This window comes from Rhea americana, unplaced genomic scaffold (genome assembly GCF_003343005.1).
Source record: "Rhea americana isolate MKP2758 unplaced genomic scaffold, rheAme1 scaffold_835, whole genome shotgun sequence".
Lineage (NCBI taxonomy): Eukaryota > Metazoa > Chordata > Aves > Rheiformes > Rheidae > Rhea > Rhea americana.
The window spans coordinates 3,786-16,947 of NW_028187018.1; the positions used below are offsets into that span (position 1 = coordinate 3,786).

The 13,162-nt window shown below is 60.3% G+C and overlaps 1 protein-coding gene across 1 annotated transcript; it reads left to right on the forward strand.

Moving 5' to 3' along the window:
- The first annotated feature begins 5,395 nt into the window (after window positions 1–5,395).
- Window positions 5,396–13,156, forward strand: TFAP4 (transcription factor AP-4). Its single transcript, XM_085323283.1, has 7 exons — window positions 5,396–5,514; window positions 6,029–6,194; window positions 6,965–7,063; window positions 7,653–7,823; window positions 8,709–8,846; window positions 12,386–12,544; window positions 12,796–13,156. The coding sequence occupies exons 1-7, from the start codon at window positions 5,396–5,398 to the stop codon at window positions 12,988–12,990; spliced, it is 1,047 nt and encodes a 348-aa protein (XP_085179409.1). The 3' UTR covers window positions 12,991–13,156.
- The last annotated feature ends 6 nt before the right edge of the window (window positions 13,157–13,162 follow it).

Genomic DNA, 13,162 nt, shown 5'->3' on the forward strand with positions numbered 1-13,162 from the left:
GGGCAGGCCTGGCCTGCTGGGGCCCGACCGCGCCTGGGGGGCGGCCCTGGCCCGCCGCGGCCCTGGGGGGCGGCCTTGACCTCCCTAGGCCGCTGCGTCCCCGTGGGGCAGCCTTGCGCTGGTGAGGCCCAGCTCCGCCCGTGGGGCAGTCTGGACCCACTGAGGCACACCCCCTGCTGTGGGGCGGTCCTGTCCCACAGGGGTGCTGGGGGGGGGGGCTGGCTTGCTGGCTGCCCCCCAGGTGTGCCTGTGGGGCAGCTGTGACTTGCTGAGGCCCTGCGCAGCAGCCCTGACCCCGTGGGGCTCACCCGCTGCTGTGGGGCAACCCTGATTTCCTGGAGTCCCTCTGCACTTGTGGGTCAGTCCTGACCCACTCCGGTCTACTTACGCCTGTGGGGCAGCTGTGACCCACCCAAGCCTGCCTGCTCCGGGGCAGCCCTGCTCCGTGGGGGCCTCTGTGGCCCTGCCGCCCCCTCGGAGGCGCCCCGTTGCGCCCGTCCCGGCGCCAGGGTTCAGCTGCTGTRCGGGGCCCCCGTCCAGGATGCTCCTCCAGGAAAACCAGGGCAGGAAAATACGAACCTCCTCTGCAGGCCACTGTGCTCGCCCCAGGCATCGCCTGGTGCAGGGCAGAGCTGTATGGAGAAGCTTAGCCTGTGCAGCACTTGGAGGTCTGGTTTCTGCCTGTCCCTCGCTCGGGGACGTGTGGCCCCCTGTGTGCCCCTTCCTTGGGGTCGCCCTGCCCTGCATGGCCGTGCTTCCCCTTCCCATCAGCTCAAACTGTGGCACTTGTTCGGGACTGGTGAAAACAAGCTGGGGTGTCTGTGGTGGGTCTGCAGAGCTTGTCAGCGTCCTTGAGGGAGAGAGGCAGAGAGGCAGGGTCAGACAGCTCTGCTGCCTCCGTGGTTTCGCTTTCCTCGAGGTCTCTGCCCAATTGCACCTGCGTGCTGGTGGGCAGCTTGGGAGGGGAGGACCCAATTCCACCTGCGCAACCAAAAGCTCATGTCCCTAGTGTGCCCACGGCGGAGAGGGCTGTAGAAACCCTGCGGCTTCTCCCAGCAGTAGCTTTTATGGCGCGAGAGCTTCCCGTGTCCGGGTGAACTTGCACGGGAGCAGCTGGAACCAGGAAGGGTGAACTTGAGTAACGTGCCAGGGAAGCGAGCGAGTGGCGGGGTTACAGCCCGGAAGGCCGGCTACTGCTGAAGTCTTGTTATCATCGGTATCTTGTCTGGAGCCTGATATGCTGCGTAAGCAGGTCTCTCCTGGGGCARCGTGCTTAGAGTGTAGCTTTTGCAAGGCTGAGCTGAACTTGCTGGTCAGGAGTAGGGTCCTTCACAAACGTGTGGGCAAAAATTGCTTGGGTGGATCTTCCCTAATCCCATTACAGTGCAGCCCTGCTCTGCTGAGTGRCTCCCTAGTGCTTGTTACCAGCAGGCACTTGATCCTGTGGTGAAGTCCACCCGGTCTATGCTGGTGTGACTTGTTGGGCAGTGACGAGGGACCTGCGTGGTGAACGCGACCCTCTCTCCAAGCTCTTTGCTGGTGTCTGCCCARCCAGAGCGATCGGGGGCAGCGGTTCTGCAGGCAGGATCCGGGCTGGTGCTGGGCTGACTTTTTCTTGTGTGTATGAGGCTGAACGTGAGATCAGCTGGGCTGCATTTGGAGGCAACTGTGTCTAAGTCTTTCCCCAGTTCCTAGCAGACGTAGCCCRCGGTACTTGGGTCTGTTGTTTGACCACCAGGCCATCTTCTGAGATGATACCTTTATTCATCCCCTTTCTGTGTTCAGCTCTGTCACTTCGTAAGACTCTTCCCAGGAAGAGCAGCTGTGGAAGGTTATGAGAGGTTTCCCAGTGAGGAAATGGGCTCTTCCTCCTTCTCTTGCATTTAAGAAACTGCTTCCTYGCTGTCCGGCCTGAGATGTCTCTAATTCCTCTTGTGGGGCTGTGGCTGATGGGTGAAAATCCCTGAGCTGCCCGTGGAGGAAGGCCCTGCAGCCACATGCATCACTGCAAGAAGATGAGGGGCAGACCTCGCCCTTAGCAAGTGAACATTATAACCTGCCAAGCTCAGCCGCTGCAGGGTCACTGTCCTGCTGAAGACAGGAGTGCCTGGGAGCCAGTAGCCAAATTTGGAGGGTCTGAGTTCCCTTTGCCCAGCTGGGAGCTAGGCAGAGACCCCTGGCCTCTGGCAGGGCATCTTGGGCTGAGCTGATGGGAGCTGTGRGGTTGCGGTGTGGGAAGGGGTTAACTTCAGAGGCTGGGGCACTGGGTGAGAGGGTCTCCCCTACCATGCAGCATTGCACCCCTGGTGCATTTTTACATGTTGTTTCCTGGAAGGAGAGATATAACCTTCCCTCTCAGCCCCCAGTCTGGGGGCAGCTGCCAGAGTCGGGTCAGGGCTGTCCATCTCCTGCTCCCCTCTTGCTTCCCCTCTACGCTCGTCTCTCATTGTCCGAGGAGTGTTGTCCCCACCGTGGCAGTGATGATGACCTGGCAGCGGTCCCGAATACAAACGTCAGTGCTGGTGGTCTCGATGGAGAGCCCTGGGCCGTGCCCTCYCTGCCACCACCTCGCTCTCAGCTGAGGTGTGAACGTGTGGCCCGGTGTCCTGGCCATGTGCTCTCCTTTGGGACAGGAGCAAGGAGCTGTCTCCCACGCGGGATGGTTCCTCGTGCAAATGCAGCCGCAGGCTGTGACCAGAACACGACCAGGCAGCTGTTCGCGAAGTGGGAGCGGGATTTCTTACCTTGCTGCTTGCGCACTCTGGCTCATCCAGCTGCAGGGCATTGAGGCGGCTGTCTGAAATGAGATACTGATTGCCTGATGCGATCCTGATGCGAGATTGCAAGGCTGGGTGTGGATACCCAAGGGCTCCTAGGATGCTGCCTCTGGGCATAACCTCCTGGCTGGCCTTGCCTGGCCTCCAGAGCCTGGACCGGGTGAAGTCAAGGCCAGAAGCGCAAAGGTATTTGGGGGTTGATTTCAGCCTGGTTCGGTTTGTCCCCCTGTAGTAGGAAACTGTGGCTGCACTAGCCTAGTTGCTCTGGCAGAATCGCCATGTTTTCACTGCGATTTCTGTTCCTACGTGTGTGCTCCTGCCCCGGTGATTTCAGGCCCCCTAACCCTTTCCCAGCTAGCGCTGGGAAGTGCAGAGGMTTGGTATGTTTTAACCCGGGGGATGAGTTTGGGCCTATTCTCCGCAGAAGTGCTTTCTGTGGCTGCAGGGACGCCGGTGAGAGCCATGAATGGATGCGAGCCCTGTGAGCTCCTCTGCGCTCCCAAATGTCATGGTCTGTGCCAGAAGGCCACGATACCACTGCAGGCAGCTCTCAGCCTACGGAGCTGGAGCCGGTGTGCAAGATGGTTGCTCTCAGCTAGAGGCGCAGACCCCCACAAACCCATTACATCTCAAAACCTTCTTAGGGCGCCCATTTCAAGCCRCATGGGAGAGGTCTAGTGCATCAGGTGCTCATCATCGTGTGCTCCCCTGCGCTATGACGCTTGGCCATGGCAGATCAGGACAAGTGCTTTGCTCAGCCCTGTGGGTTCAACTGGTGTATAGCTTCCATAGGTGCGTGAGGCTCGGAGGAACTGCAGTTTGTTCCCTGGCTGTAGCAGCCGATGGCTGGTCTGGGAGGGTCCGTGTGCTCCTAAACCTGCTTACTGTCAAGACGATGGCAGTGAAGGCAGGGTGTCTCTGAGAAGCTGTTTTGCCACAGYGTCACGAGCTGCAGCATCCTCAGCGGTGGACACAAGGCCTTGCTATCTGAGCTGAGCGTCTATCCTAGCGCTGTGTCCTCGGCGCGGAGGAGGGAGTGAGATGCAGTCTTGGCTCATGGGCCTGGGAGCCGGGGCATCCCGGAGAGCGGTGTCAGCCCATCGTACTGCTTGACCCCTGCACAAGCGTTATAAAGCAAATTGGGGGCAAACAGCCATCCCTGCCGCCTCCAGATGAAGGCTGAAACCCATCTTACCTCACCTTGTGCTGGGARGCTAGGCCTGCTGTTCAGTCTTCCATATTTTGCAGCTTCTCCAGCCCCGGCAGTACGTCCTGCCTTCACGACGTGGTTGAACCACGTTACAGGTGGCAGTGCCGGGGAACCGTGCYGGGTACATCTCCGCGGATGCGCGGTGTGTACCTGGGCAGGGAAGGGGCTTTGGAGGAGGCTGGGGTCCCTCTGGTGTTCGACTCCATCCTGCTGGCTGGGGGCCCAGGGACAGCGGGACCGCGGGTGGAYGGACGTGCAGGATCCCCTGCCCTCACCTTCCAGCCTGACTTTAATAGCTGCGTTTTCATGGAGTTTAATTATAGCRTGTGCAGGACACGGGCTTGTGTACTCCAGGTAGGCTCTCGTGCCCTTAGAAATCTGTTTATTGTTTTTTAATAGACAAGCTTCTAAACTCGCACCAGGAAACAAAAGAGAAGCAAGATAATTATCAGGATGGTGTGGTCTGTGGGTTGAGTTGTTTTGTTTTTTTTTTTAATGACCAGCTATCTCGTGAACAGTCGGGACTCAGAATTTGCTCGCCCAGCTTACTTGCACGCTGCCCGGCGTGGCTTGGGAGGGCTCGGGAGGGATCGGGTGCCTCTGCAGTTTTCACCGGTCCGTCTCAAAGCAGCGGCTCCCTGGTTGCTCTGCAGGCCTGTCCTCCGCAGCGCCGAGCCCCCGGCAGGCACCGCTCTACGTCCCTGTTCTGCGCTCGTGGAGGAGAACCGTGGGGTGGGCACGCTGCCCGCTTCGCCTCCCAGCGTAAATCCCTTCCCTCTTTATTCTGCAGATTGAACAAGCCTGTTGCGTGCTAGGATTTAGTCTTTCTGCTCCCTGCTCCGTCTTGGGGCCTCTGAAGAAGCTGAGCTTGGAGGAAAAAAACGAGACTCCSTTCGAAAGGGGCTTTGCTCGGGTGCAGACAGGGGCTAGCGCTCCGACCACGTGCGAGCTGGTGGCAGCCAGCCGGAGCCCTCCCTGTTGCTGTTCGGCARCTCTTCCCTCCCCGCTGCCCGTCCCCACATGCTGCCAGCGGCGCTGGGTCTGGGAAGCATTTCCCGGCCCATCTGCTGAGCGAGCGAGCGAGCGGGGCGTGAGGAGGAGGCGGCAGGAAGCAGGCGGGAGCTGTGGCTTCGGGTGGGACGGGGGCTTCTCTGCTGGGAGCTGTCATCTGGAAGCCATCAACGGGAGTGGGAGGGAGCCGCCTTCCCGGGGCCACACACGCCGGCCAGCCCCGCCGGGACTGCAGCCGGTGAGCCCACGGCCTCGCCCGCCCGGGGAGGGGGACCCGGACCCTCGCCGTGCCCCGTCGTCCCCCTGGTTGATGGCACCCTCAGCTTGCTGAGGACCCTGCACGTGAGCCTGGCCACAGTGCCGCGGCGGTGGGGCACGGTCCTGCTTTGCCGTCCTCATGGCTCAGCCCAGGACCACCCCGGGGCCTCCTGACGCAGTGGTCGCTGTGTTCGCAGCTGGGACCGACCCGCTGGTGGGCAGCGGGTGGTTTGTGCTGGTGGCAGAGGACGTTYGGACGTGGGGCAGGCAGAGGGGATGTTTGCGTCCGACTCCAATGAGGGTATCTTCACTCATGGGGTGCCCGTGAGTCCTCTCCTCTCTTTTTGTCTGGAGCTGCTCTATGGATACTCTTGGATTGCTGTTGGCCAGCTCCTGTCCTAGGCTGATGGAGCTGGTGGGCCGCACGGGGGCTATGTTTCGGGTCAACAGGTCCACAAGCAGCAGCTGAGGTTAGGATACTGGGGAGGAGGTGAAAGAACCCACCTTCTCCCCACTGCTTTTTTACCAGCGTCTCAGTCAGTGCTTGGAGACGAGACGTGGGCTGAGCCCTGCGTGGTGCCGGGACAATCATCCCCCGTGGTTTTTCCTGCCAGTCTTTTTGGCTGCTTGCCCCATCCTTGCAAAACAGGGGAGGAAACGGAGGGCACAAGCCCAAGACATGGAGCTGGGGCTCCAAACAGAGTGAGAGGTCCCCAGGGTGCACTCAGGGGTGCTGGCCCCGTCCCTCCCTAACTCCAGGCGTCTCTTACAGCTTGGCCAACATCCCATTGACTCCAGAGACCCAGCGGGACCAGGAGCGGCGGATACGCAGGGAGATCGCCAACAGCAACGAGCGAAGGCGGATGCAGAGCATCAATGCTGGTTTCCAGTCTCTGAAAACGCTCATCCCACACACGGACGGGGAGAAGCTCAGCAAGGTGAGTGCAGGGAGCTGTCACCTGTGAGGTGGCATCTGCGCTGGGTTGCGAGGGACACCTAGCAGGCGGATTGGTGCTCCAGCACATCGACCTTGTGCAATTCAGGTGTCCGTCCTGCGCATTGAGGTTTTCTGCAATGCCTGTTGAGCAGGCAGGATGGGGCTGTAAGCATAATTGGGGATAATTGCATACRTTATTTCACTGGTTGCTTCCAGGCTCCTTAGCGCCTGGGGACTTTAGAATAGATTTTTCRTTGCATCGGACAAAGCTGTTTTCTCTGGGCCTTGAAGGAGGTCCTTCTTTGGGGGAATTTCCTCTGTTGGGGTGCGTGCCCATTAAATATGGGGTGCATATTTAACTCAGTGCCCTGGAGCCAGAGTGGAGGAACAGTTTGGGGGCGTTTAACAAAACCTGTCTCCCAGTGCCGGGACTGCGCGTGCCCAGGTAACAAAGGGGCCCTTCTGCAGCGGGACTTYCCTGATGCTACAGAAGGAGAGTGGTGGGAGGAGGCAGCTCTAGGGAGYAGAGACACTGTTCTTGCAAAAGATGATTTGGATCTAGTGCCATTCGTGGAGGGAGAGCCCAGGAGAGAGCACAGCCGCAGGGTCTGGAGGTGAAGCAAAGCCTGGAGATGTTGGGGCCAGCAAGGAGCGGTCCTGCKGCCTCCTGGACAGGAAGGGAGCTCAGCAGGAGCAGTTCTCCTGTGGTTGGGGAGGGACCTTGCAGAAAAGTCCTCTGCCTCACCAGCTCCCCTCCTGGCTCTTCCCCAGGCGGCAATCCTCCAGCAGACAGCTGAATACATCTTCTCACTGGAGCAGGAGAAGACTCGGCTACTGCAGCAGAACACCCAGCTCAAGCGGTTCATCCAGGTAGYGCCTCCCTTCGCGCCCAAGACCGCTGGGGTGGGACTGGGCTGGCCAAGAACGGGCTGGTTCTCTGTGCRGCCAGCGATTCTTTCCATAAATTTGGAGGCTTCTTTCCATCATTGCTTCTCCCTAGAGGTCAGATGGAGACCCTCTGTCCTCCTGTGCCAGGGGAATGGARGCATTTCACACCTTCCTGGTGTCCGGAGGTGCAGCTTAACCTAATATGCCCTGTGCAGCAGGAGGAGAAGAGGACTAGGGCTCCCATTTCACGTTTGGGTCAAAGTACCCAGGCAGGATCCCAGTCTCTCTTGCCTGTGGCAGCTCTGTGTCTTGGGCAGCCTCACTGAGCTACCTGGGCAGTAGGGTGCTGTCATGGTATGAGCTTGCAGGTGCTTTTGGAAGAAGTGGCTTTGCACAAGGCTGAGCAGGGGTGAAGCTCGGGAGGGTGGGCAGGCACATCTCCACCATCGAGGAGCCCGTGGTCCTGCGCGTGGTCTGGATGGGGGGGATCAGGACAGCAGGAACAGAGGGAAAAACTACTGTCCTCCCCATACCGCTGTGTCTGGCCCCTGACACCTTGTCCATCTGGCAGGAGTTCAGCGGCTCCTCCCCGAAGCGGCGACGGGCGGAGGACAAAGATGAAGGCATCGGCTCGCCGGACATCTGGGAGGACGAGAAGGCCGAGGATCTGCGGCGGGAGATGATCGAGCTCCGGCAGCAGCTCGACAAGGAGCGCTCGGTGCGCATGATGCTGGAGGAGCAGGTGAGGCCGGGGCTGGCCGGGGCTGTGGCCGGATCCGGATCCGGATGCGCCGCGCCGGCCGTGCGCGGGGCGGGTCCGCCCTCTAGCGGGCAGCGCTGAGGGATGCTGGAGAGGCGCTGGAGCCGAGCGCACGTGGCCTGGCGGCTTCTTGCTGCCCTGGCGCAGGCCGGGCTGCCCGTGTTGCGGGCCCCATCCTGCCTGCGCTGCTCTCACCCCAACCCTCCTTCACTCAGGGTGCTGAAGTCTTGCCTCCAAGTGGGAAGGAGCCCAGAAGGCTCTGGCTTGGCTCTGCTCTCCTGGGCTCTCCTGCCCAGGGCTGTGCAAGGGGCCGAGTGGCACCAGGTTGTGTTTTGTAGCACCACAACCTGGTGGCCTGGAGCCTCTGAGGCTGGTTTGGGCTGAGATCCACTTCCAAGGCACTGTCACAGGCGTTTGGGAGGTCGGTGATGTCTCCTGTCTGACTCAGGGACCTGCAGGTCTCAGAGAGCTGCTGAACACTGTTTCGGTGTCCCTTGCACAGCAGCAGAGCAAAGCCTTGCTTTATCTCCTGCGCCGCTCTCTTGATCCGGCACATCGACCAGCGTCCTGATGGGCTGCTCCTGGCCTGTTCTAGCAGAGCAGGCTCYGTTCAGGAGCGGTTCATGGCTTCTCATTCGCTGCGGGCTGCTTTGGGGTCTGCCAGTTACCCCCTGCATGGGCTTGGCAGTGAGCTCTCCGCAGGTCTCTGCTTGGTCTGCCCCATGGCTCCGAGGACAGGCACAGAGCRGCAGTGCCCTGCCCCTGAGTTTGGCGCCGGGGGGCTGTGTTGCTGCGGGATCAGACGGATGCGTGTGCAAAGCATGCTGTGCTCTGGCACCAATTCATCTGGGCCCTGTCTGCTGGCAGGTTCGCTCCCTGGAGGCCCACATGTACCCCGAGAAGCTGAAGGTCATTGCTCAGCAAGTGCAGCTCCAGCAGCAGCAGGAACAGGTGAGGCTGCTGCACCAGGAGAAGCTAGAACGCGAGCAGCAGATCCGAACCCAGGTGAGTGTGTGGATGCCTCCCGCCGCCTGGCCCCAGGGCCTGGCCCGGTCATAGCTCAGCTGTCAGGACACCCCAGCTGCTTCCTGTGTGAGCAAGCTTTTCCGTGAGATGTGCAGGCAGGCGTGCAGGTGGTGAAGAGCACAGGGCTGGGGGGCAGCTTGATGACATGGTGCTTGGCATCTCCCGTCCCTGGGGCTGGCTGCGATTGRCAGGGACGTCCCAGCAAAGCTCTCGAGCTCAGGCAGTGGGGAAAGGACTTGGTGCCTAGTCTCCCCGTGTACTTGCGTCCTGGCTGGGCTCCCTTTGGGACTGAAGCCGATGTTGCAGCCCACAGCAGAGAGAAGATCTGGTGATGTGCCCCCCATCCTCAGACACTGTGTGTTCCTTGTAGCCAGCTCAGCTGGCTGCTGCATCAGGTATCTGCCCCAGGGAAAGCACTAGCAACTGGCTCTGCCTCATCCTGTAGCCWGCCTTGGAGTCCTCCAGAAGTGTCAACTGCAGGAAGGGTGATGGGCAGTGTGGCTCGGCTCCTGGCTTTTCTGCTGATAATGCTGACACACAGAGCTGCTGCTCTGGTCCACGTAGAAATGGGGCCACCAGCCCTTGTMATGGCTGGGAGCAGGCTTAATGCCTCGGCGCCAGTCTGAACTTGGATGGGTCATTCCCAGCACAGGGCTTCGTGGCTGTGGCCACGAAGTGCCCTGGCTGATGGCACATGACTTTGCATCCCAGACCTCCCTGGGCAGGGCAGCAGAGCCAGACACAGGATTTAGCTAGCTCCACTGTCCCACTGGCAGCGCTGGTCCTGGGTAGGTTGAGGAGAGTCTGGCCTTGTGGCAAGCTCTGCTTTATATGGTAGCTGCTCCATGGTGGCCACAGCTCCCTCTTTGCCTGCTCCAGARTTGGGGCTTGGTGCCCCTGTCCTTGCTGGCAGGACCCTATCTTGCTCTGTGTGTGCCGCTGTGGGATTCTGCTGCCAGCTTCTCTCCACGGCCCCTGGTTAGCTCAATGCGGGGGCTGCATTTGCAGGCACCCCATRTGTTGGGACTGTGGCTTGGGCCGCGTCGCAGCAGCTTTCAAGTGGCTCCGTTCCCCAGAGCTGATGGCTTTTGTATGTGGAAGATCACTCTTTAGCTGGCAGTGATTCAACTTGGCACTGGAGGGACCGCGGCCTTCCAAGGCGTCGGTGGGAGGCGCTGGGTGCGGCCGCCYCTCTTGCACCCCCCAGGAGCTGAGTTCCTCTCTGCTGAGCTTTCCCAGCCTCGCCTCTCTCCTCAGGTGGAGGAGACCATGCTCCCACCTGTCGGCTGAGCTATGGTACCTGCTCTGGCCCCCAGCTTCAGGCTGGCTTCAGCAGGCACATTTCTGTCATGTTTGCTGTGGCCTGGGCATGGGACAGGGCGAGGAACAGGTCTTGGCCCCATCCATGGGTGATGCTAGCAGCTGGAAYGCTCTGTGAGCAGTTGATGTGGGTAGTGCTTCCCGTGCCAGAGCTGGGGATGTGCAATGACATAAAGGTCTGACACCACCACTGAAGGTTCAGGTCTCACTGGATGACGCCAGCCTATTTTTGGAGGCCTCAAAATCAATCCCCACCACATGCAAAGCCRGGCAGGGGCTGGAGAGCAGGCAAGTCAGCGAGTGTTGCTCCCTGGCAGAAGTTGCAGGACTGGGGGTACTGGAGTCTTCAGACTTTGCCCATGCCAAAGTCACGTAGCTGATGCCTGGGAGAGCCGTAGATGTGGTGGGAGCAGAATGGAGGAGAGCACTGTCCCTGCAYTGGTGGTTCCCTCCACTGCCTGTCGTAGCCCTGACTTGGAGCCATCCCTCAAGCTCAGCCCTTGGGGAGACTCTGGCATGAGGAACTTCAGAGGGAGCGAGAAAAGCTGACTTCCTCTGTCGYTGGGCTTCTCCAGAGATGCTTCCCTGCAGGATCCGTGCCCAGTCGCCTCCTAGGGAAGTTCAGCCTATTTTTAGGTGAACTTTCCTTAGCCTCCTGCTAGGGCGTTTCTTTGCATCTGCTATTTTAACGAGGATCTTCTAGGGGTGCGACAGGTTTCCTGCTGAGCAGTTCGGAGTGATTTGAGGATTAGCACACAGCGGTAGCTCAGATCTGGCTTTTGCCTCCTCTGTCTTAAAAGCCAGGTCTTTTCCCCTTTGGGATAAAGGGAATTCTTCAGATTCGTCCTGAGAGGCAGGAGAACAATCCAGCATGTGTCTGTGCTGAAGGGGCAGTTACTTGTCTTCCCTCTCGCTCCTGATTTCTTTCCTCTGCAAACATGGGCTGGGAGTTACCTCTTGCACTCCTGAAGTTTTTCCCAGTTTTGCACAACATAAAAATATGTTGGCCAAAGTAGGTGCTGGGTGCAGGGGAGGTGTTACGCTGCAGCTGCACAGATGGAAGTCTGTGTTCCTGCACTCGGAGGAAGCTGGAACTCATTTGTGAGTAGAGGTCTGGAGCCCTTTCAACCCYGTTTGCCTCTCGCTCTGCCAGAGCTAAGGCCACTGAGCTCTCAGATGGAGTGCTGTGGCGTCTGTCTAGGAGGACGCGTGAACCTGAGCAGTTTGGCTGTTCAGGCTTTTACTGTCTCTTCAAGTCTGGGCTTCTGGTGTGCAGTGCTTTCCCCATCATCTCCTTGCTGTGGCCTGAGTGCTCTTGCCCACCTCTTTCCTCCTCTGTGGAGTGCCTCTCTTCTGCTTCTCTTCTCCCTTCAAGGTAGTTACCCTACATTAAAACTGGGTGCGGAGAGGCGTAGCATCCTGTCTGCCTGCGCCTAGCTGTCTGAGCCATGCATCTCCTTGCCAAGAGCTGGCACTGCTGGGCACGTGCACGTGGTATCGAAGCCAAACAGTGCAGTGCCTGGCCTGGAGAAGGCAAGTCAATGTTTGACCCAGCCAACACCAGTTTGGCTGCCTTTGGTGGACACTCTGCACACTGGGAAGGGTATGGCGTGGGCGTAGCAAGGGCTAGGGGTGCTCAGTCCCCCCAGCACTGCAGGGCCCACAGCCCTTGCTGGGCTAAGGAGGGCAGCAGGAGCCCTGCYGGTGTGCTTAGTCGGGGGAGCACGTCGGCGAAGGCTGCCCCACGCTGCTGGGTCGCTCCATGGCTTCACGCTGTGCTGCGGTGCAACAGCCTTCTGCGCTGGACAGTGGCCAGAGGAGCGAGTGCTCCTTCCAGGGAACGCCGCAGCCCCTGAAACCCCTCGGAGGAAATCCTCCGTGGCCGAGAGGAAGAGTTGCTGAGCTGCATTCCTGAGCCTGCAGCAAGGAAGTACAGTGCTAGCTCCTTCCCCCTTAGCTTTCCCGGCTGCGTGTGGGCTTGGTGGAGAGGGGAAGAGGAGATGGCTCCCTTTGCCGTCACTGCCTGCGTTGTGGGCTGGGGTGTCATGGTGGAAGGACCCCCGGAGGTATCTGCTGCCCAGGTCAGCTTCTGGCGCCTGGGCTCGGGGAAGGTGATGTTGAGCTGCGTTGTGGCGCCGGTGCTTCGGGGCCGGAGGGAGGTTTTCCCTGCTGACGGGGGGGTTTGCTTCTCTTCCCAGCTCCTGCCAGCACACGGTCCCCCAGCGCCCACCCACCACCCCACTGTGATCGTACCAGCGCCGCCTCCCTCCCATCACGTCACCGTGGTCACCATGGGCCCGTCCTCTGTCATCAACACAGTCTCCACGTCCCGGCAAAACCTGGACACCATCGTTCAGGTAGGGGGGCCGGGAAGGGCCAGGCCGGCAGCGGGAGGGAGCGTGCGGGAGCCTCGCGGGTGTCGGGGGCTGCCGAGCCGGAGGGTGCCTGCGCGGCCGCGGCCGGGTTTCGGGGGAGACACATGCGGCTCCGCAGCGCGCCCGGGCTGCCGGCAGCCTCTGGGGCAGGTCGCGGCCCGGAGCCAGCCGGGGGGGGGGCCGCCGTGCCCCGCGGCGGGGACGTCCTCACGGCCCGCGGTTGCCCTCGGCAGGCCATCCAGCACATCGAAGGGACGCAGGAGAAGCAGCTGCAGGAAGAGGAGCAGAGGCGCGCGGTCATCGTGACGCCCGCGCGGGCCTGCCCCGAGCCCTCCAACTCCGACACCGCCTCTGACACAGAGGGCAACGACAGTGACTCCATGGACCAGAGCAAAGAAGACCCCTTGGGGGAAGGGGAACTGCCCTGACACCCCCTGGCCAGCAGCCGGGGGGGGGACGGGGCGGGGGAGGGAGACGTCAGAGAATATGCTGAAATTTTTAAAAAATACAATGCGATTTGGGTCTCTTTTATGACCTTTTTCCTATACTGTAAATCAGAGTGCTAGAAGCAGGCAAAGTTCACTGTTCAGTTCAAAGCAA